Source organism: Nematocida parisii (assembly GCF_000250985.1).
Source record: "Nematocida parisii ERTm1 unplaced genomic scaffold supercont1.6, whole genome shotgun sequence".
NCBI lineage: Eukaryota > Fungi > Microsporidia > Nematocida > Nematocida parisii.
In genome coordinates, this window is record NW_013524651.1 from 200,623 (window position 1) to 224,003 (window position 23,381).

General features: G+C 30.5%; 12 protein-coding genes across 12 annotated transcripts; 7 read left to right on the top strand and 5 right to left on the bottom strand.

The window, feature by feature from the left end:
* Positions 1 to 134: 134 nt before the first annotated feature.
* Positions 135 to 2,404, bottom strand: NEPG_02289 (uncharacterized protein; the record flags this gene model as incomplete). The annotated part of the gene is made up of 1 exon (XM_013204662.1): positions 135 to 2,404. One exon carries the CDS (start codon positions 2,402 to 2,404, stop codon positions 212 to 214), a length of 2,193 nt encoding a protein of 730 aa, XP_013060116.1. The 3' UTR covers positions 135 to 211.
* A 443-nt stretch (positions 2,405 to 2,847) lies between these two features.
* On the top strand, positions 2,848 to 3,588 carry NEPG_02290 (uncharacterized protein; the record flags this gene model as incomplete). The annotated part of the gene is made up of 1 exon (XM_013204663.1): positions 2,848 to 3,588. The coding sequence occupies one exon, from the start codon at positions 2,848 to 2,850 to the stop codon at positions 3,586 to 3,588; it is 741 nt and encodes a 246-aa protein (XP_013060117.1).
* Positions 3,589 to 4,236: 648 nt separating this feature from the next.
* Positions 4,237 to 4,601, bottom strand: NEPG_02291 (uncharacterized protein; the record flags this gene model as incomplete). The annotated part of the gene is made up of 1 exon (XM_013204664.1): positions 4,237 to 4,601. One exon carries the CDS (start codon positions 4,599 to 4,601, stop codon positions 4,242 to 4,244), a length of 360 nt encoding a protein of 119 aa, XP_013060118.1. The 3' UTR covers positions 4,237 to 4,241.
* A 132-nt stretch (positions 4,602 to 4,733) lies between these two features.
* On the top strand, positions 4,734 to 5,065 carry NEPG_02292 (uncharacterized protein; the record flags this gene model as incomplete). Its single annotated transcript, XM_013204665.1, has 1 exon — positions 4,734 to 5,065. One exon carries the CDS (start codon positions 4,734 to 4,736, stop codon positions 5,055 to 5,057), a length of 324 nt encoding a protein of 107 aa, XP_013060119.1. The 3' UTR covers positions 5,058 to 5,065.
* A 534-nt stretch (positions 5,066 to 5,599) lies between these two features.
* Positions 5,600 to 6,898, top strand: NEPG_02293 (uncharacterized protein; the record flags this gene model as incomplete). The annotated part of the gene is made up of 1 exon (XM_013204666.1): positions 5,600 to 6,898. One exon carries the CDS (start codon positions 5,600 to 5,602, stop codon positions 6,896 to 6,898), a length of 1,299 nt encoding a protein of 432 aa, XP_013060120.1.
* Positions 6,899 to 6,934: 36 nt separating this feature from the next.
* On the bottom strand, positions 6,935 to 9,616 carry NEPG_02294 (uncharacterized protein; the record flags this gene model as incomplete). Its single annotated transcript, XM_013204667.1, has 1 exon — positions 6,935 to 9,616. The coding sequence occupies one exon, from the start codon at positions 9,614 to 9,616 to the stop codon at positions 6,935 to 6,937; it is 2,682 nt and encodes an 893-aa protein (XP_013060121.1).
* Positions 9,617 to 9,983: 367 nt separating this feature from the next.
* Positions 9,984 to 12,588, top strand: NEPG_02295 (uncharacterized protein; the record flags this gene model as incomplete). Its single annotated transcript, XM_013204668.1, has 1 exon — positions 9,984 to 12,588. One exon carries the CDS (start codon positions 9,984 to 9,986, stop codon positions 12,567 to 12,569), a length of 2,586 nt encoding a protein of 861 aa, XP_013060122.1. The 3' UTR covers positions 12,570 to 12,588.
* Positions 12,589 to 12,793: 205 nt separating this feature from the next.
* On the top strand, positions 12,794 to 16,873 carry NEPG_02296 (uncharacterized protein; the record flags this gene model as incomplete). The annotated part of the gene is made up of 1 exon (XM_013204669.1): positions 12,794 to 16,873. One exon carries the CDS (start codon positions 12,794 to 12,796, stop codon positions 16,871 to 16,873), a length of 4,080 nt encoding a protein of 1,359 aa, XP_013060123.1.
* A 1,193-nt stretch (positions 16,874 to 18,066) lies between these two features.
* NEPG_02297 (uncharacterized protein) lies at positions 18,067 to 19,941 on the bottom strand (the record flags this gene model as incomplete). The annotated part of the gene is made up of 1 exon (XM_013204670.1): positions 18,067 to 19,941. One exon carries the CDS (start codon positions 19,939 to 19,941, stop codon positions 18,067 to 18,069), a length of 1,875 nt encoding a protein of 624 aa, XP_013060124.1.
* Positions 19,942 to 20,630: 689 nt separating this feature from the next.
* Positions 20,631 to 22,055, top strand: NEPG_02298 (uncharacterized protein; the record flags this gene model as incomplete). Its single annotated transcript, XM_013204671.1, has 1 exon — positions 20,631 to 22,055. The coding sequence occupies one exon, from the start codon at positions 20,631 to 20,633 to the stop codon at positions 22,053 to 22,055; it is 1,425 nt and encodes a 474-aa protein (XP_013060125.1).
* A 110-nt stretch (positions 22,056 to 22,165) lies between these two features.
* Positions 22,166 to 22,636, top strand: NEPG_02299 (uncharacterized protein; the record flags this gene model as incomplete). Its single annotated transcript, XM_013204672.1, has 1 exon — positions 22,166 to 22,636. One exon carries the CDS (start codon positions 22,166 to 22,168, stop codon positions 22,634 to 22,636), a length of 471 nt encoding a protein of 156 aa, XP_013060126.1.
* A 162-nt stretch (positions 22,637 to 22,798) lies between these two features.
* NEPG_02300 (uncharacterized protein) lies at positions 22,799 to 23,380 on the bottom strand (the record flags this gene model as incomplete). Its single annotated transcript, XM_013204673.1, has 1 exon — positions 22,799 to 23,380. A coding segment is annotated over one exon (573 nt), but the record flags the coding sequence as incomplete, so codon positions are not given.
* Between the last annotated feature and the right edge of the window lies 1 nt (position 23,381).

Below are 23,381 nucleotides of genomic sequence, written 5' to 3' on the forward strand. Positions count from 1 at the left end.
CACACTGTGTATTATATTGTATACTTATTACTGTGTACTATTTATTATGCATTGTGTATTAAGTAATAATTAGTACCTATTGTATACTATTTATTATACACTGTGTACTATTTATTATGCATTGTGTATTATATTATGTACTTATTATGCATTGTGTATTATATTGTATATGATATAAATTTTTATTTTATTTCCTAATATAGTAATTAATTTACCATTCGTTATTTTCCCATCCCTTTTCTTTTTCTTTATGATTTTCTGTGGGTGTACATTCGCCTGAGAACCTTTTCTTCTCATTCTCTATAAATTCTGTCCAAGTTTTGTTTCTTTTCTCCTTTCTCCCTAACCAGGCACGCTCTTTCTCTTCTTTTTTCATTTTTTTCTGATCCTTGATGGTGCTTTTGAAAATACTCCATTTTTTATTGCAAAAATTTTCATCTAAGTAATTTATAACGTATTTTATAACAGATATCCTTTCTTGGTCTATTTTTTTAATTAAAACCGTTAATATCTCTTGAATACCACTTATATCTATCCTATTTATATGTATAAATACTAAATATACACCGATTTTATACTTTTCACTTAATAATAACGGAATTATTAATTTGAAAATATTTTGTATTTCTATTAATATGCTACTGTACTTATAAATATATTCTATTCTTATTAAGGATATATTACTTATTAAAATATTTATGAAAATTACCTTATTTGGAGATGACAAAACGGGTAATCCATAAAAAAATAATTCTAATATTTCAGGTGTTATTTGTGATTTTGATAAAATTAAAAATAGTTCATTTATATCTGTAATCGATAAATTATACAAATGCACTGTAAAGTACTTAATTAAGACGTATGCTGGCTTATTCCTTATTAGAATAGAAGGAGAACTCGGTGACAACAAGAATATTATACTGATTATATCAGAAATATCCGGGTTACTCGGGTTATTGCCTGATTTTTTTGTATTTAAATTTTTATTTGGCGAAGTATTTCCTTTTTTAGAAATAACGGTATTTAACGGCTTTTCCTTATTAGGAATATTTTTATTTTTTCTATTTTTATTTCTCACATTAATACACATAGGACATACAATCATCTCACTCTCTAATAATACAGTATTACTATCCTGATGTACACCACCAGATACTTTATCAGTGTCTTTAATATTTTTACTGTTAAGATATCCTGATGGGTGACCTTTTTCTTTATTCTTACTTACAGAATTTCCATTTTTTATGGTTTTAATAAACTTACTGAATATACCAGAACTTCCTTTGCTAATATTTTTGTTTTTTTCGATATCAAAATCTTCGTTATTTTTTTTAAAAATTTTACTGAATATAAATAATATTTCATCATGTGATAAATTTCCTAATTTATATTCTTTGTCTAATATATTACACATTGTGTTATTAATTCTTTCTATATTATTACCTATAACTTTGTCTACTATGTAGTATAAGTCTTTGTCTCTTACACTTTCTATTTCATCTAGTAGTTTTTTTATAACGGACATACAATAATACTCAGGTAATGTGTTTTTATTATATAATAATATAATATACAATGTGTAATATATTCTGTTGTGTAATAAATAATTAATTACTGTTATAATATTAATAGAATTACTTATTACACAATGATCAGTAAATACTGGAAATATCATCAACTTTGTGTTATAATTTATATCATAGAATATATCAGAAGGTTTAATAAATAATTCATTACTTATTACACAATTATCATTATATTTACAATTATTACACAATGACCATAAAGAAATAGACTTATTACTAAGTAAATATTCCCAGCCCTTATTAATATTATTTACACTATGCGTATTATATTCTGTATTATTATTACACACTGTACTATAATTATTACTTTTTACACTATGCGTATTATATTCTGTATTATTATTACACACTGTATCATAATTATTCATATATAAATTACCATCCTTTATATTATACATTGATACTAATATTATATTGTTATTATTTAATAGCGTACTATTAATTGTACTTATAATACTATTTATATACTCAGTAAATATATCATTATTATTTACACTATGTGTACTATTTAATGTATTATTATTACACACTGTGTTATAATTATTATTTATTACACTATGTGTACTATTTTTATATGGATATATTCTCTCTGTTACAATATATTTACTACTATACTCATAAAGTCTTGGTAGTATATCTAATGTATCAATATATCTTAATAATGGGTATATCTTATCTGTATTACACTTATACTTAAATATAGTACACTCCTTATTATTATAATAACCAGAATATACTGTACATATATCATTACTAAGTAATTCTTTATCGTACACTAAAGTACTTCCTATACTCTGAATACTACGTATAATATTCATAAAAAAAATAAAACAAGAATTATTACTAATACAGTAATAAATAATATATAATACACATAGTATAATAAATAGTATAATATAATACACATAGTATAATATATAATAGACTAATAGACCAATAGAATATAATAGACATAGAGTAATAAATAATATATAATAGTAATAGAGTAATAAATAATATAACTTATTACACATTTATTATAACTTATTACACACTGTATACAATATAATAACTTATTACACTATATATACTAATTATTACTTCTTACACTATGTGTACTAATTACTATATAACTTATTACACTATATACTATAACTTATTACACATATATTACTTATTATACTATATGTACTAATTATTACTTATTACACATATACTATAACTTATTACACTATATATACTAATTATTACACATATACTATAACTTATTATTTATTATACTATGTGTACTATATATTATTTATTATACTATGTGTATTATGTATTATTTATTATGCATTTGTTAATTTATTTTATTATTTATTGTGTATTGTGTATTATATTCTGTTTATATTTATATTGTAAATTTCTTTTGTGTATGAAGACAGCAAAGAGAGAAGTCCTCCCAAAGTATAAAATAGTGTTCCTGGGTGATACAGCAGTGGGTAAGACCACTTTAATCACTAAATACGTATTCAGCACAGAAACAAAAGATTACCACCCTACAATCGGAGTGGATTTCTTTGCACAGAAGACAGAAATCGCTGGTAAGACAGTAAACCTACAGTTATGGGACACAGCAGGCCAAGAAAGGTTCAGATCCCTTATACCTAATTATACAAGAGACTCTTTCATGGCTGTAATTATGTTTGACCTGACTAGAATCGATACTTTCAACAGGATTGATGGCTGGATCACTGACTTCGTACTAAAAAATAATTCCAATAACTTAAATATTTTAATTATAGGTAATAAACTGGACTTATTGGAAAATAGGAATAATGCACCGAGTGAAGAGGAGATCCAGGAGAAGGTGAAGAAGTATAATGCCAGGTATATTGAGACATGTTCAATTACAACAGAAGGGATAAGTAAATTAGTAGAGGAGATAAGTGAGACCATAAAGAATTCAACAGAACCAGAGCAGAACATACCGGAGTTCACCATAGAGACAGATAATAGTAAGAGATGTTTATGCTTATAATATAATACATAATATATAATAAATAATATATAGTACACGTACTGTAAGAAGTTATAGTAAATAATAGTAATAGTGTAATAAATAACAATTAGTACACATAGTGTAATAAGTTATAGTAAGTTATAGTACACATAGTGTAATAAGTTATAGTAAGTTGTAATAAGTTATAATAAGTTGTAATAAATAATAGTATTTGTGTAATAAGTTATAGTAAGTTATAGTAATTAGTACACATAGTGTAATAAGTTATGGTAAGTTATATAGCAATTAGTACACAATGTGTAATAAGTTATATAGTAATTAGTACACATAGTGTAAGAAGTTATAGTACAATGTATAATAAGTTATAGTATGTTATGTATTATTTATTATATACTGTGTAAGAAGTTATAGTATGTTATGTATTATTATTTATATACTGTGTAATAAGTTATAGTATATTATGTATTATTATTTATATACTGTGTAATAAGTTATAGTATGTTATGTATTATTATTTATATACTGTGTAATAAGTTATAGTATATTATGTATTATTATTTATATACTGTGTAATAAGTTATAGTATATTATGTATTATTTATTATATACTGTGTAATAAGTTATAGTATATTATGTATTATTATTTATTACTATATGTGTATTATATATTATTATTCAATATTTGTGTTATAAATAATATTCGTGTTTTCTAATGTGTACGCTGCAGTGGCTGTTATTACAGATGTTGTTATAATAGAAAAAGTGCTCCCTCTTGAACCAAGACTTCCTGCTATTAGACCAGAAAGTATTGGTCTATAAGCTTGGTTTATGTTGTACTTAGATACTAAATTGTCCATTATAGCGTATGTTCCTCCTATTATCATGGTATCAGTTACTTTCTGTGATATAGAACTGTTCCTGTTGATTCCCTTGGATATAATTCCTACTGTTAGGCCAATCACTGACCCTGTCACTGCCCCAAGGACTACTCGGCTCAGTAATTCTCTTTTTTTGTTCCTTTCTGCGTGCATAAATATAAATTATAATAAAATATTTTATATTTATAGTTAGGGTTATATCGGGTTATATTGATTATCACACATAGTATAATATATTACACATAGTATAATATATAATATAAATATAGTACAATAAAATTTTTTATGGCTAGTAGTAAAAGTAAGAAAATACGCCCATTACTTTTTACTGTTTTAGTAATAATTAATTTACTTATAACACAATCAGCATTATTTAATAATTATATTAAAACTAATTATACAATGATCATAAAGTACTTTACAGCTGTATTATCAGTCTCATATAATTATGTCTTATGTATTAGTAGATTATTACGTACATCACCACGTGCAGTGCCAGAACTGTTCAATAGTTACACTGAAACCATCACACACATAACAAAAGAATATTACAGTATTATTATAAGCTTATACCATGAACATTCACAAATATTATTACATAATGCATAATAAATAACATATAATACACATAGTATAATAAATAATCATAACATATTATAATTTAGTATACTATGTGTAATATATTATGATTAATCAAATATAAAAAGTACATATTAAAAAAAGACTATTTAATGAACATTATGTAAAAAATAAGACTTTATAGTGTGTGAACCAAAAGAAATAACCAGAAATAATATTAGAAATAATAATAATCGATAAAACTTATTACACAATGTGTAAATAAAAGGATTTTTAACTGATAGTGTTAATAATTCTGCACAGAGCATAATCTCATGGTATACATGTACTCTATCATTAATCTCAGTTTGTTTAATAATAATTTGCACTGCTGGATTATTCTGCCAATTATCATACAATTATATAGTAATGAATACTTCTCTGGTAAGAAGTAGACTAATTACTGCACACACATACGAATTTATTGAGTACGTCAGTGTGTATAATACGTTATTCACGAATAGTAAATATCCAATAAAGTGAATATAATTTATATTGGTTAATAAAAATAAAATTCAATTTTGAATATTTTTATGGTAGGATATATTAATGAGCCAATTATATGGGATAAAATAGAGAAAGAACTTATAAACAATGATAAATTGGTTAGGAATAAAGATGACATATTTAAAATAATATCAGATATAAATGGAATAGGAAGAATATTTACAGAATTACCAGAACCAATGGTAAATCTAGCATATAATATATTATATATGAAATTGGTTGAAGTGGGAGTATTAACTACTGATTTAAACCTATTGAAATCTACTGGTCTAGATAAAATTAAAAATGCTATTAAAAGCACTAATATAATTATAAATATAATCATGAGAGTAGGAGAAGAAATACAAAATAATTATCAAAGAAAGGAATTTTATAATTTAATGGGAAGTAATTATATAATTATGATGTATGTTTATAAGATTAGAAGTAATTTCTATAATTATTCTATTAATATACTGTGTGAGAAAGCAGGAATACCAAAATTAAATGGTAAGGTATCACAAGAAAAAGCAATAAGTAAACTTTGTAAGTTGACAAAATCAAAAAAGTGTTCTAGAATAGTGCGAGTATTAGATATACTAATGAACCATGGTGATAATCTAATTATAACAAATAAAAATGGAATAGAACAATCAAATGCAAGTAAATTACAGATAAGTAAAGATGATATTAAATCATTACAGTTACTTACAAGAACCTATACACAGGATGGTTTTAGCAGTTATGTGATTTTAAATAATTCATTGTATAGACTGTTTTATATTAAGTCCATTAATTTTAAACATAATCCCGTCTATAATTTGTATAATGAAGTGTTTAATATGTGCATAAATCCGGATACAAATGAGACAGAAACTGATTCATATATAAATATAATTAAAGAACACTTAAACCAATTACAAAGTGCAGAAAACACAGGGAAAATGTTTATGTGTGAAGAAACTGCCTTATTTGATTTTATAAAGAAGCATAATACATTTAATACTGAATATTACAGAGGAGATGAATTTCAAAATTATTTAAAATCTATAATATTTGAACTTAATAACATACTGGCTAATACTATGGAGAACATTCGTGTTGAAAAAATAGAAGAACCCAATAAGATACCTCCTAATGAATTAGTCCCAGAAAGTAGTGATGAACAAAAACCTAATGAACAAATAGGTATAAATTTCTGGAGTACTAAACTATTCAAGATTATTACAGTAATACTTATAATTACTTATATAATTATTCTTAGTATATTCATGATATATCCTACTGAAGCAAAAAGAATTGTAAATAATTTTCTATTACTTAAATTTAAAATAATTTATTTTTAAACTCAATGAAAATATAATTATATAATATAATTATATTTACCGGGGCTGATTCTGGAATGTACTATTCTTAAGCAGCTGTTCAATTTTATTGATTTTATTGCTGATTTCTAAATTAGTACCACAAATCATATTGCTATTTTTTTGTAAGAAATCCAATATATCATTAGGAGAACTTTGAATACTCCACCGAATATCTTTTTTTTTTGCTGTCGTAATATAATCATCATTTATAATACTAAATAAATATAGTAAATATTGTTGAATTTCTGGTGTGTCTTCTTCGGTCATCATAGAAAACATGTCAAAAAACCATGACAAATGTATATTTGTTAATTGTTGCTTATTGAAGTTTGTAAGTGTTTGGTTTACTATATTTATTATCGTACAGAATGTATCAAATTTGGGTTTGGATGTATTGTCTAAATAATCTAATATATATTCAATAATACACTTGTCTTCTATAGTTTTATAATAATGGTAGCTATTCTTATTTAGTTTTTTTATTATTCCAGCAAAACTATGCGTAAGCCCGTCTTCTACAGTAACTGTACATAAAAACAAATCTAGATATAATGATTTAAGTATAATATTTGTTATACAAAGTCCATCCCATGCACTTTCATCAATTTTTTTATAGTAATCTTTAGCTTTTGAGTTGTAAATATATCCTCGTAAGATCCAATCTCTTGTACACAGATTATCAAGTGGGATGCTTCCGATAATATTATTTGTCATTCGTATTAGTGAACTGTCATATTTAATAATAGGATTTGCATAGAGCATCAAGAAGTTTGTAATAATACTCACTTTATAATATTCTATTTCAATTCTTCCGTATAGGAATATATTAAGCGTACTTATATATCCGCCTTTAATAATACTATTTAAAAGTATACTTTCAATAGGCTCCTCTACATATGCATACTCACACTGCAATTTGGCTAGCTCTACATAAATGTAATGTTTAATCATACATTCTGTATACTTATTTGGATTGTTATACATATTCTGCGCTTTAGTAAATTCTCTTATAATAACTGATTTTTCTTCATCAGAGAATAAATCTTCCTCTATAAATAATTTAACGTGGTCTTTGCTTATATCTACTGACATTCCTGTCTGTAGCTTCTTAAAGTTATAAAGTAGACCAAAGCTGCCAAATAAGTCTGACATACTGTGTCTATTATCTTCTATTGTAAAATCACCACAGTCTACTTCAAGGTCTTTATTCGTCGATAGCGCTGTAAATATCGTGATTAGATTTTTTTCTATATTAAAATCTAGACATGAATGATTACTATCATCGCGCCTTTTTTTTATAGACTCAATTTCTTCAAGTACTCTTTTCTGGTTTCCAGTTATATCTGATATAACATATAGCATGTTTAACAAACCGGTTTCCAATTCATTATTCCCTTCCTTTATATAAAAAATCTTGTCATTCTTCAAGTCTGCTACTACTCTGTACCAATCTTGTTGCATTTCATAACTAGTACTCTCTGTTGGCACTGGATATTTTTCAAAGAATTTTTTCAATGGCTTAGTTTCTTCATTGTCTGGCAGATGCTCTGTAGTGTACTTTCTTGTATTCGGGTCATACATTAAACAGCATGCCAAGCATAGTAGACTTACTTCTACATAGTTGGAGTATTTTTTATCTTCATCGTTTAATTCTTTGTCATTTGTTCTATCATATGCCTTTACTCGAGTATATATTGGTAGCTCTAATGTATCAATAAATGGAAATTTTCTGTATTTGTCTTTTATATCTTTAAGATTAAAAATATGGGCTGCATGATTAATCAAGCCTGAAATTGCATTTTCTTCTATAAAGCACTCTTCAAGCAGTTTATTACTCTTTGCTATATCCTCTGGTGTAAAATTTTCATTCTTTATTTGATCATTCAAGAGAGTGTACACTGCTTTTACAAACTTAATATACTTTTCTGGTGTGTCAATAAACTCGTATATATACGATTGAACAAGAAACTGCTTTGTGTTCAAAAATTCTCCGGTTTTGAACTGCTCATATGCAGTTGGTTCATTGGGCGTGCTCTCTATACTATTTGGATTGGCATTATCATCATCTATATATTTCTTTAGAAACTCAATAAGATTTACTAAATAATGATTTGGCCCCTTCAGATTAATATATGTAGTTATTCCATCTGGGCTTTCCAGAAAAAGTATTTTTTCTTCTTGTATGCATGTATTAATAGGAATATTGACATTCTCAGACAAGAGAAAAAGAGCTGCTAGAATGTGCATGCTCTGTGCTTGTACTTCATCTTTTATTAAGAATCGATACATTGCATCGTTTCTTTCTGATACAATAGAAAGCGATCCATCTGGAGAGGGAAACATTCCAATTAGCAGTGTGTGGAACTCAGTCAAATATTCTTTGTTCTCTTCAATATCATCATATACCTGATCATTAATTGGCTGTCTTGTATAATCATAAACTGGAACACTGTCATGTATAACTTTATCTGTTTTTGTTAAGCTATAGTCTGTGTCTATTTCGGATGAATAAAATCTTTTGTTGAACATGTACCCACTCCTGTGCATAATATATCCTCTAAGTGGACTAAGCGGTCCGTCTGGGTGTATTAATAATCTATCTTCTTGAATAACCACAGTCTCTCCTATTTTCTTTATATCCACTAGCTCAATTCTTGCATATACAGCATACATCATTAGTAATAGCTTTATGATCATACTGCTTTTCATACAGGGAATAATTAAAATATTTTTTATTACCTTATTCATTTTTTTTGGTTAAAACAGTTTATTGCTATAAGGTTGGAGGGACCTCAAACGGTCGGTCGTCGAGCGCCACACTCTCTCTTCCTATTCTCTTTAAGCCGTTCCTCGTGCCCCTAGGGCGGCCGTAACAAGTTAATGTCTTTGACTGCTACGTATAAAATGTAAAATAAATTCAATATAAGTGTACAGGTTTAAATTTAAATTTATTTACTTAACTAATACGTGTACAAATAATAATAAATTCGGATTATATCGGGTTATTTTCTGTTATTAAAATAGAGCTGTAAAAGAAATACAAGAAATAAAATTTTGCAAAAGCATGAGACCAACTGGTAATGAGAAGAGCAGTGAGAACGCAGAAATCAAAATAACAAGCCAGGCAGAAAATAAAGAACAGAAAGAGTCTCACAGTCAAAAGCACACTCAGAAATCAATATGTGCTGAAATTACTGATAATTCTGAATTTATAGAAGAAAATATTAGTAAAATCCAAACTAGTCAGGGAAATATAGAAAACATGGACATATCAGGTATAACTGACCTAAGCCTACCTAAAGGATGTATTATATCAGGTCTACCAAGAACCTGTAAAAGATTGTCATTTTTATACAAGGATAAAATATACTATGCTGTGGATAGGTCTATTATAAGCATAAATATATCAGAGAATACTCAGAATAGCAAAGAGACAGTTGAATACGTCACAACTGCAGAGAGTAAAATATCTTCTATGTACATTAACAATGATATTATTTCAATAGGAACAATTTCAGGAGAGATTATTTTAATGAAAGATAACGGAAATATCATTTATAAAAAGTTTATTAATGAGTTTATATACAATATAGTACACACGGATAATAACGTATACGTATCATTATTATACAAAATAGTCAAAATTGACTATACACAAGATATAAAACACGCGGATAATTATGAGATAATTAAGGAAATGAATGACATTTCAATGTTCTTTAGTGTTATTCCCGCAGAGAATAGAGAGATATTGGCATTCTCAAATAGTAATACGTTATTTACTAATTCAATAACTTTGAAGTATTCACAGAACATTGTATTTATGTATACGCATACACAGCCAAATGGGAATATCAATGTAATTATAGGACTAACTAACAGAAAAGTGTATTTTTACAGCTACAGCAATGAGAAGTTGTCTTTAACTCAAATAATACATGTACAGGACGTGCTCTGTGATATAATTGTGTTTTCTTATAACATTTATGTTATAGTTATGAGCAATACCATAAATATTTATTATTGCATGAATACTGCCGAATGCATAGGAATGGTAGGACCATATGATGATGAAATATTAAAGGTATTTTTAGATAAAGACAGAATAAGTCAAGAAATAGCCAATGAAACAGATACGAATGTAATAGTAAATGAAGTAATTAATCAATTATACATAGTGCTAAGCACTGGTGGAGTGTTTAAGTATACAAGTAATAATAATTTATTGAGATTGCCTGTAAGAATTAGTAGTAGCAATAATATACTAGACAATTCAGAGTATTCTGAGGTATACAAAAATATTAATAGAAATATACTTGCAATGCACGAAACATTACAGAAAATACTTCCACTGTGTAATGCACCCAGCAATATTATTTCTGGAAATTTGTCTGGAATATCTCATCTCTCCATAAAGAATAATTATTTAGTAACGGCGAATGGTCCAACTGTAAGAGTGTTTTTTATATCAAGGAATGGAAATATTGAAGAAATATTCAGACCAGTAATTGACGGGTTCCCTGTCAATTCTGTAATTACAGACTGGGCTATTATGGAGAATGGAAAAATAATTAGCGAAGACTTTTCTTTAATCACAAATAGCAACAATATAATTAAAGTATATAAACCAACAGAACTATTCCAAATAAGAAAAAGGCACTGCGAGAGTGCGGAGAAACTATTACTTAAATATAATGAAATTTTAAGAGAATATGATATGAACTCAGAGGGCAGCATACAGAGAAATTCATTAAATGAGCTACTAGTAGAAACAGAGTCATTCCTGGAATACATTAAGAATATTTATAATGAGAATGACAAAAATAAGAATAATTTACCATTCACTGCTATAAAACAAGAACTATCACTGACCACACTCCCACATACTCCAGAGAAGGATGATATACAGACTGTGTTTGAAAATATTAAGACAGATTTAGGACTATCCACTAACCATTTCTTAGAAGTAGATAAAATCTACGGGTTTCCATTTGAAATATCTACATTCATAAAATATTCAAAGGATTTAGTTCTGCTAGGGTGTAAATCATCGCAGCGGGCATTTTCAAATTTATTTGTGTTAAACTCAAATTTAGAAACTGTTCAGAAGGTATTCACACACACTAAAACAATAACAATGATTCTATCACAGGATAATGTTATTGCCACACTAGGGAAGGACAGAAAAATAGCTATTTACAGGGTAAAGCAGGGAAAAGCCAACTTTTCACCAGAAGACACAGAAGAATCCTTTAGAGAGAACGACTTTGGTGTAGAATTCCTCAGTTCAAGAATTGACCATAAGAAAGAAATACTTGCAGCAGAAATGCATGGCACAGAAATTATAACATCATCAAAAGATAAAACAGTAAACACGTACAGCATACAAAATGAAGGTTTGAATCTTATAAAAACAGATAAAGTGACTGTTCCTGTCACAGCAATACACGTTCTAATGATAAATAGCTATAAATATACTATGCTAGGAAATAACAATGGATATATTTTTATAAATGGCAATACAAAGAAATTGCACAATTCAAGAATAACCAATATTAGATCATATACAAGCGAGGATGGTCAGCAATTTATTATAACAGCCTCAGAAGAGGGAATTATCAGAACAACCAAATTATCTGATTTACAGTAATTAATATAAATAATATCACCTGAATAATTGATATCTTATAGAATAATATATTTTTGGCATAAAATCACTCTTTTATAAAATATTATAAGCAAGAACATAATGCATTCATTGGGTTGTTTATAAAATGTTTTGTATCTATGCAACTGAAAATTTCCTTCCCTTTTCTTACACTATACAATGTTTCATTTTTCAAATATATTTATTTTATTTACAAAACATAAAACATGAACTACAACCAGCATAATCAAGATGACTTTGAAGATATTCTAAAGAATTTAGTGCCATATGACGAAGCCGAGCAGCAAGAGAGGAATGAGACAGAGGACGAAGAATTAGAAATATTTGACATGGATGCCTTTGAAAATGACTTATCAGAGGACCTCACACACGATAATTTCTTCATAACAAAGCCAACAAAGGAAGAAAGGGAAAGGGAGAAGAAAGAAAAAGAGAAGAAAGAGAGGGAAAAGGAGCAAAAAGAGCAAAAAGAGCGTGAGGAGAAGGAAGAAGAGGAGAGAAACCAGAAGGAAAGGGAAGATTTTGTGAATATCCAGAATATAAATAAAACACAGAGTGTAAGCGAGGATACGCAGCAGACAGACAGAACAGAGGAGGAATTTAAATTTACACCAGAAGACACTTTTAATGCAGAATATTCGCCAGAAGGCATTAATGCAGAGACTGAGTCACCAGAAGACACTTTTAATGCAGAGACTGAGTCACCAAGTCTACAGAACACACTAGTGAGTAGCAGTACACTTGAACTGACACCAGAGCTGGACAGTCAAGAATTTGATGGAATGCGCGCAGTACCAGATAATTCATACGAAAATGTGACAGAGCAGAGTGCACAAAGTAGCTCAGAGACCAGCACACTTGAGCTCACGCCTGAATTAGCAGAACAAGAGTTTGAATATTCACCTGATGAGAGTCAGAAAGCAGAAGAGTATATGCATAGACCAGAAAAAACAGAATACCCTTTAGAAGAGGAAGTGCCTGAAGAGGAGCACAATGGCAACTATATGCCTGAAACTGTGCCTCACGAAGAAGCAGTTGTGCCAAATACTCAGCCAGAGTACATTCCTAATACGAACAGTCCAATAAAACACATGAAGAACTCGCCATGGTATATTCCTGAACAGGATGTACAGGATGTGCCAGTGCCAAATACTTCTAATGCTGAAGGTTCTGTGTTTAAACCTATTCCTGATGTGTTTAATGCGCCACAGGATAGCAGCTGGACACTTGATGAGTACTTCCAGATGTCGCCTGAGAGCAGCTCTAATAATGAAGATGTATTCTATCAGAACAATGAACAGGAGATCTTCGGAATGGACGAGTCCAATTCAGGGTGTAATGTGTCTTCTACAGACAATTCGTGTGCACAAGATGCATACGTACATAATCCTGAGAGCATTCCTGTAGAAAATAAAGAAGAGGAATCTCCTGCCACTGGAAGCGAAGAGTCGTCTTCTCTTGATGAGTTGTTCAAAGACTGTCCGCCCATTGATCCTAACACATTTAAGTATGCCCCTGATTATCAACAAAGCACAGAACTTGACTACACAAATGCCGAACCAATTCCAGAGGACTATCCTGAAATACCACAGAATGCTTATGTATACGACCAGCCGGTGGAAGAGAGTGCACCTGCTGTGAATAGTTCTGCAAATCCAATTGTTTATTCTCCACAGGAATATACGTATAATAATGCAAACCCTTCTGTAAAGAAACAGGCTTTTATTCCTACATCACCTTTCCAGCACAGCCAGCCAAGCCAAGTACCAGCACATAATGATTTACAACATGCGCATGCACTGCCTGGCGTAGAGGACACACCCGTTTCACTGAACACTGTGGAAGAACATGGCCATGTGTTAGAAATACCCGGGGATAAAGAAGCCTCTGATATGCACTCCCACCCAACTGCGCATATTCAAATGACATTCTGCGGGGATAAATTTATTGTTTTCTCTTCTACACCGAGTGTTACTAATCCTCATAAGTTATTGCCAAATCCTGTTAAGACAGTAGAACTATCCGGTGAGATAAAAACCGACAATGTCAAACAGAAGTCTACTCAGGAATTGGTTAATTCGCTTATTCAGACATATCCTATGAATTATTCTTCCTCCGACCACCCACTGAACTACCTTATATCAAAAAGTATTGATACTCTTAGTAAAAGAAGCACTAAAAGAATTCCCTCCATTCCAATAAAGGAATATATCCCAGAAGTATCTCAGGATATAAATAGTGCAATGCTTCAGAACAATTGGGCAGAAGCATTCTTTTTATCCTCACAGAATGCAGAATACTTACTGTGTGTACAGGACAAGTATGCCAAGCATACAACAGAAACAGTAACCGATTACATTTCAGTCTTATTGTCTACACAGTGTAATATTCCATCAAGACTCTTCAGCCAGCCAGATGTTCTGGATAACTACTTGACCATTCTTTCAATGGGCATAAAGTATAAGAATGATAAAGCACTGGAAGAATTAATTAGTGCCCTCTTTAAGAACAACAGAATGGATGCGGGTGTTATATCAGTAATTATATCCGGACTGATTGACGGGTTTACAGATAAAATATTTGATATAAATACGCTTCTAATCATTGGAAAGTTAAAGGAGAAAGAAGAGGCAGTAAGAGTTCGTGTAAAAGAACTTCTTAGAAGAGTCAAGGTGATTAATAAAAAGAGGACCCAGGAGATATACAAAGAGAACAAAGATATTTTCAATCGCACAGATAAAAAAGAGATAGAAGAGTTCCTTTGTATAGAAAGCAGCTCATGGGGACTCCAGGGAATAATCAATGCAGTGGACAAGGGAATTACAAGAATGGTTAGTACGCCAAACACAGCACAGCCCACTACAGTAAGCACACCACAGACTAATTCATTTGAAGTGCATAAGCCACAGCCTGTGCAGAGTGCGCCATTCCCAGCACAGCCTACTATTGGTCTTGGGCAGGGTGTGACTTCTCCTGTTGGAAAGAGTACTTTTGTTAAAAAGAGGATTGCTCATATGAACAGGCCAACTTTCCCATTGAATAAGCCAGCACCAGAAGCACAGCGTGTTACGAGTGAAAGCCAGATGCCACCAGCACAGAATGCCTCTACAAGCCATTCCAGCACACTGCCACTTGGAAGTACGGCAATTCCCATGCCTTCTATGCCCTCAAGCTCTGAAACAGCACAGAAGACAATGCCAATTCCAGGCATACCAATGCCTTCTATACCTCTAAGTGCATCGCAGCAACCTAATAATCCTGCCATGCCAGTAATTCCTCAAGGCATACCTAAGCCAGCGCCTTCGATGCCATTTTCACCAAAGGCTAGTGGCATTCCAATGCCTTCTATACCCTCCACGGCACAGCCTAGTAGTATTCCTACAAGGCCAGCACCTTCCATGCCCATGCCAGTAATTCCCCAAGGCATGTCTAGGCCATCACCTTCGATGCCCCTTTCTTCATCAGCACAGCCTAGCAGCACTTCTGGAAAACAAGCATCACCTTCTATGCCCATGTCAGTAATTCCTCAAGGTATGTCTAGGCCAGCACCTTCGATGCCAATGCCTTCTATATCAGCTGCTACACAGGCCAGTGCTACTACAAAACCAGCACCTTCTATGCCCATGCCATCTGCTGCACAGCCTAGTAGTATTCCTACAAATTCAGCACCTTCTATGCCAGCGGCAGCAGAACCATCTCCAATCATGCCATACAAACCAGCGCCAAAGGTTGAAGAAACGCCTGAAGAGGACATTGACTATAAGAAGTTGTACTCTGATAAGTCAAGGTATCAAATAATTGATTCTACTCCAGAGAAAAGCTCTTGGCTAGGATATATTCCCGGAGTAAATGCACTGTCTGGAATAGTCAAAAAAATAGCAGGACAGAATAATATTCCAGTAATTGAACTGTCACAAGACACAACCTTTGTGCTCGACAAGAAATTAAACAAGTGGATAACTGTTGATGCAAAGACGCTTAAACCCATTAAAATATGCGCCTCCAAGGCATCTGATGAGGCAGCATCTAACAGTGTTTCTGCTCCTATACCGATGCCTGTGCTTACAGGAAAAATCCCAAAGCGCGGTCCAGATGGAAAGGTTGATTTTGGTCCAGTGGGAACTAGCTTAGAAGCAAGGTATGGTAAGCCAATGATACAGTCATCGATTGATACAACAATCCAAGACACAGCCCCAGCCTTCCCTACTTCACAGAATATGTACTCCAGAAAGAACGCGAAAGTCTTTGTTCCTAAACTTCCCATAGAAGATACAAATACACAATAAATACTAATCTAAATTAACCAAATCTGACCTTCATACCACAATATCCTAATACCCGAATATATAAAACCCCATACTACCACACAAATTCTTTTCTTTCACATCCATATACCAGAGTTTACTACATTTATAGTAACTCAAACTAACCCAAAATACCCAGAACTAACTTAAATACCCACATTCACACATTCACTTATTATAAACCACCAAAACTTCTCGGTTTAACTGAATATTCATTATTTGTACATATTTATACATATTTGAAGCCAAATGCCTTCACATAAATAATTATTTATATTTCATGTGTACACATTTTATAATTAAATACAAAATTGTATTATAATAGAATAGTAAATGTATAATAAATATAACACAGAAGATACTAATATTTTGTATATAAAGACTAATGTAACTATAAATTCATACACACATAATATAAATTATCATACACGAGCAGTTAATAATATTAATTTATACTATAATAAGATCGTATAAGAATAAATTATTAAATATACGAAATGAGTTTATAATACATACTAACCATTCAGTACTCTTATTTCTTATACTAATAAACTGCTTTCAATTAAAAATATCAAAAGCGTACTTAATTAATATTGTAGTTTATTAATAAACTAGTTTAATAAAAGTAATTCCATAATGGACAATAAAAATACTTAAATATGGACATATTTTATAATTCTACTATAAAATTAACAAGTATTTGATTCAGTAGAGAATATATACTTCATGCACTAACAAGTACATAATCAAATACAGAATAATTTAATAAAATCAGAGCATGGTGTAATATCAGTATTAAATATAGATTGAATATATCTGTATTTATCTCCTATAAGAATATTCTCACTTTGTATAAGACCTTTAATAACCAGAAATAGATAATAGTTCACACTAGCTATGCATGATTTATTAAAAATAAAATATTATTTATGCCTACATAATCTAGATTATTAAGATCATCATAAAGTAATAGTTTAAGTTAGTTACACCCATGTACATTATTAAGACTCATTCAAAATTTTTATTATTCTCATCTTATACAGCTTCAATTTCTAATTACACAGCTTTATAAGACTTCGCAGGAGTGGGCATGAGGCTCTCACACTAGGCATGGTTCATCATACGATAGAAACCAACAATTTAATTGGATATTTATGACCAGTATTTAAAGTAGACTATTTTGTATTAGTATAATTATGATTTTTATCAAATATATAAGATAATTTATCTACATGAGTATCTGCATATACTTTCATTATATATTCTATATTGGTTTTTGGTGTTTTATACTTTTCTTGTATATTCTGGAATATTATTTTAGCTTTACTATCGGTATTATTTAACTTACTATGAGAGACCATATATTTAATCTTAACATCATATAATGATCTAGTAATAATCTCTATGTTAATAGTGGGTGAGTCACTGGCATTCGTTTTTTTATAAATAATATTAAAATTAGTGCTTATTCTTATATTCTTGGAGTCTTTTTCTTTTTTTTCATAAATATTTTTATATCCTATTTTTATATTCTTCTCTATTGAAAGTAATTTAAACCCATTTTGTATAGGAGTTTTTATATCCTTATCAGAATTATTATTAGTTTTATTAAGCATATCTTCTTTTTTAAGCTTAATTGCATGATCCAGTGGGTATGTACTTCCTGCTAATGTTCTTATAGCGTATAATATACTAAATATCTGAAAATCAAGAATGCGGTCATCGTTTACTTGATAAGAACCACTTTGATTAGATATGTTTTCTAGAATATTGTTCCAGTCATTATGCATATTATGATCCATGGGCTGTAATGGATTATTATACTTACTAAAGAACTTCCTTAAATCTTTTGATGGACTAGGCAGATGCCTTATATCGTATGACATAGTCTTAGCATTAAATGTAAGCAGAAGGAATATATCTAGAAGAGTAGATTTTATCTGGTTAGTATATGTTATTTTTATACTTTTAGGATCTTCATTCAATTCTTTATTATTTGGAAATCCAATAGCTTTCTTTATATATGGTATTGGTATAATTTCATTATTTAATTCATGCTCTGCTGACTTCAAATATTCAATATATTCTCTATTTTTAATACTCTCATTCAAATTTGCATCAATAAATAAACCATCAAAGACTGTTTTTATATGCTTCTCTGTCTCTGTGAGTGGAGTATCATTTTTATTCGGCAGTTGTTCAATCAGTAAATTATATACACACTTTACAAATTCCTGGTACATATCTATACTGTCTATATACTCAAATAAGTACGTCTGAATAAGAAATCTTGGATTGTTTAATAAGTTACTACTTAAGGATTCTTCTGGTACTTCTGAAGACTTATTTAGTTTAATAAGTTTTTTAAAGAAGTTAATTATATATTCAGTTCTCTTCTGGTATATTAACACAGTACTTATTCTATCTACTTTATTCCATACTAGCATACTCAAATTAACATGAAATTCATTCTCTTTTCCTTTTTTCTTTAGAATAATCCATGAATTATTCTTAACACCCTTTAAATCCTTCACTACTTCAATGGGAATATTAACCCTTTCTGCAAGGAGGAATAAAGAAGCAAGGACATACATAATACCTTTAGTATTCTTATACTCCGACAGAAAACAACTCAATGAATCAAATGAGTCCGATTCAATAGATAAATATCCATGTTCTGATGGATACATATTCCTTATTAATTGTATATATATACTGGATGTATACTTATTATGAATACCTTCATGTACACTGTGTGTATCTACTTCTCTTATAATTTTATTATTTTTTATATTATAAAAGTCCTCAGGCAGCTTCTTTTTTAAATATTCACTCTTCCCGATTGTGTATTGATAGAATGGAGAAAGACTTCCCAGTGAGTTTATTACTAAATTATTATCTAATTTCAGTCTCTGTATATATTCTGCTTGTTTTAGTGTTATCTGTGTGTATATACTGTGTATATATAATAGTAGTATTATAGTTATATTTAGTCTATTTCTTACTGTAGTATATACATTATGTACATATACTCCCTTATACTTATTCATTAGTTTGCTCCTTATTTAATTCTTAATACGTATTTATATTTCATGTTACCAAGGGGCTATATTAATAATTAGTTAATCAAATTCTATCTTGGTTTAATTTATCAGCTGTTGTATGCTAAGAATAGCATTAGTTTAGCATGGCATGAGTTATTGTAATATTTACATAAACACGACAATACAGATTAGATCAGAAATTATTGTTGACACAACAAGTCAACATAAATTAAATTGATTATACGGTCTACAAATGCGTATACAGATTCAATAAAAATCAAAGTATCCCAATGACTTTTTCTAAGAAAACAACTTCAGCAGCATATAATATATTACACATAGCACACTATATACTGCATTTACTATTATTTATTACACATAGTACATATTATACTGCATATACTATTATTTATTACACATAGTCTATATAATACTGCATATACTATTATTTATTACACATAGTACAGCATTATTCTATTATTTATTACACATAGTATATTATTTATTACACATAGTCTATATAATACTGCATATACTATTATTTATTACGCTTAGTACATTATATAATACTGCACTTGCTATTATTTATTACACACTGTATCTTATATACTGCATATTCTATTATATATTACGCTTAGTGCATTATTTATTACACATAGTCTATATAATACTTTTTTTTACATACTGTGTAAAATATGGACATAAATCAATTAGAAAGTATTCTTAATAAAGAAAAAGAGAAAGAACTTATTACACAATGTCCAGTTAATAATGTATTCTACGGAACACTTTTAGATCAATCATGCATAAATATTGATAAAGTACAAAATAAATACAGAAAGTACTTACAACCCATTGTACAGGAAGTCATGCACCCAAGCACAGCACAAATACAACCAAAACAACCAGAACCCACAGCAATAAACAACCACAAACAGGAAATCCTGCAGGCATTAAAGGAGTCTAACATCATAATCATCACAGGAGGCACCGGATCCGGCAAATCCACACAAGTTCCAAAAATACTCCAAGAAATCTCCCAAAACGGCAATTTAATCGGCTGCACACAGCCCAGAAGGACCCCGGCCGTGACAATCGCAGAGAGAATGCAGCAAGAACTCTCAAAACAAGAAATTGGATACGCTATAAGATTTAATACACAATGTGGCAAAAGTATTAAATACATGACCGAGGGAATTCTTCTCAGAGAAATTCTAAATAATCCAAGACTTATAAGGTATTCATCCATAATTCTTGATGAAGTCCATGAAAGGACACTCGAATCAACCCTCCTCCTGAAATATTTGCTCACCCTCGCCAGGGACCGGATAGATTTAAAACTGGTCATTATGACAGCCACACTGGACAAATCCTTAATACAAGAGATAGGAATATGCCCAATAATTAATGTACATTGTGTAAAATATCCTGTTAAAATTCACTTCCTGAAAAAGCCATCCGACGATTACATACGCGACATTGTGCAGAAAGTAATGCACCTCGCAAAAAAACAGAAAAATATTTTGGTCTTCCTGACAGGCAAAAATGACTTAAACATAGTACACAATGTGTTAAAAGTACTGCACATAAACTTAAAATTATTTACACTCCACGCACAGATTCCATTACTTAATCAACTATATGTAATAAATTATGGTAACCCTAAATGTATCCTGACCACTAATATTGCAGACACCTCCATAACCATCCCAGATATAAAATACGTTATAGACTGCGGTATGTATAAAATTAAGTGCACCACAGATATAAACACGATTAAAGTGGTGCCCACCCAGAAGGCACAGGCAATTCAAAGGGCAGGCAGGACGGGCAGGACGTGCACTGGGCATGTGTACAGGATGTATACACGCACTGCTTATAAGACACTGCATGACAGCATAAGCCGGGTGGCCTATGAGGACGTGGAGTACTTCAGCCTGATGTGTATTAGACTAAATATAACGGTAGATCATGAAAAAGTGAGGGGTATGATGAAGGTGTTGGAGAAGTATAAAGTGGTGGAGGAGTATAAAAAAAAAGACGGGGTGGGTGTGGGGGAGTACGGGTTATTACAGGACTGTGAAATAAAAAAAACAGGGTTAGTAATGGGTATAGAATAACTGAGTTAGGTATAAGGATAAGTGAACTGCCATTATCAGTGAGGCATTCAATATTTATAATAGAATGTGTAAGAAGAAATTGTGGATATTATGGTGTAATAATTGTATCAATGATGGAATTAATTAATACGCATAGTGTAAGAATAAGTGAAGTACTTGCAGAATATACTGATGCATGTGTAAGAAGTAGTGATCATATACTACTAATATTATTATATGAGAAATTAAGAGGAGATAGTACACAGTGTGTAAATATTAATGGTGTAGATAGAGTAATTAATCAACTATGTGTAATAAGTAATATTACTGTGTGTGATATACGGTTAAGTATGGCTGTGTATGAGGATGTGATTAAGTCGTTAATTTATTCGCATAAGTATAATATTTGCACTAGGATGAAGGATAAGTACAGGGATATACGGAGTGGGGTTGAAGCGTATGGATCGTACTATTCAGTCAGTCATAAATATTCAGAGGTGTATGGACAGTATGTATACGATAGTATTATAAGTGTAAAGCAGCCTATAATTAATATTATAACGAGAATACCTGAGAATATGTATGATGAGATAATTAATTAAAATTACCAAATATGGAAATACAATACTGTATATGGTAAAATATAATTAAAAACATAAAATATATACTAGATATGGAAATATGTCACATAAAAATAAAAATAAAAATATTTTATAACGGATAATTAAAATATACTGTATATGGTAATAATTAATTAAACTGTATGTGATTTATTATATGAGTAAGTCATGCTTTGTCTTCTGCTTTAAGAAGAGTGGGCTTAGTTCTAAATCTGTAATGAGTGGGTCTGCTGCAGATGTGTTACTTACACTATGGAATAAGTCACCAGTACCACTGGATGCCTTATTACAGTGGGCCTGTTCACACTCCTGTAGATACGCAGATACACCTGTGGATGTGCCAGATATTAATGGGACTGAGTCCTTCTGTGCTTCAGCTGACCAGTCAACTTCATAAACTATGCTTGGATGAGTATACTCTAAGTCACCACCATCAACGGGTACAGAAATATAAGAAGAGGTACACGACTGTACCTGGTCAGATGGCTCAGTGGCTACTTGTACCTGGTCAGGTGTACCAGTGGCTACTTGTACCTGGTCAGGTGTACCAGTGGCTACCTGTACCTGGTCATTTGTATCAGCTTGGTCGGGTATGCCTGCTGCTACCTCTACTTGTACCTGGTCAGGTGTCTTTACGTCTATCTGTACCACTGTATCTACCTGTCCACTTGTATTTATACCTGCTTGTACCTGGTCATTTGTATCTGCTTGTACCTGGTCATTTGTA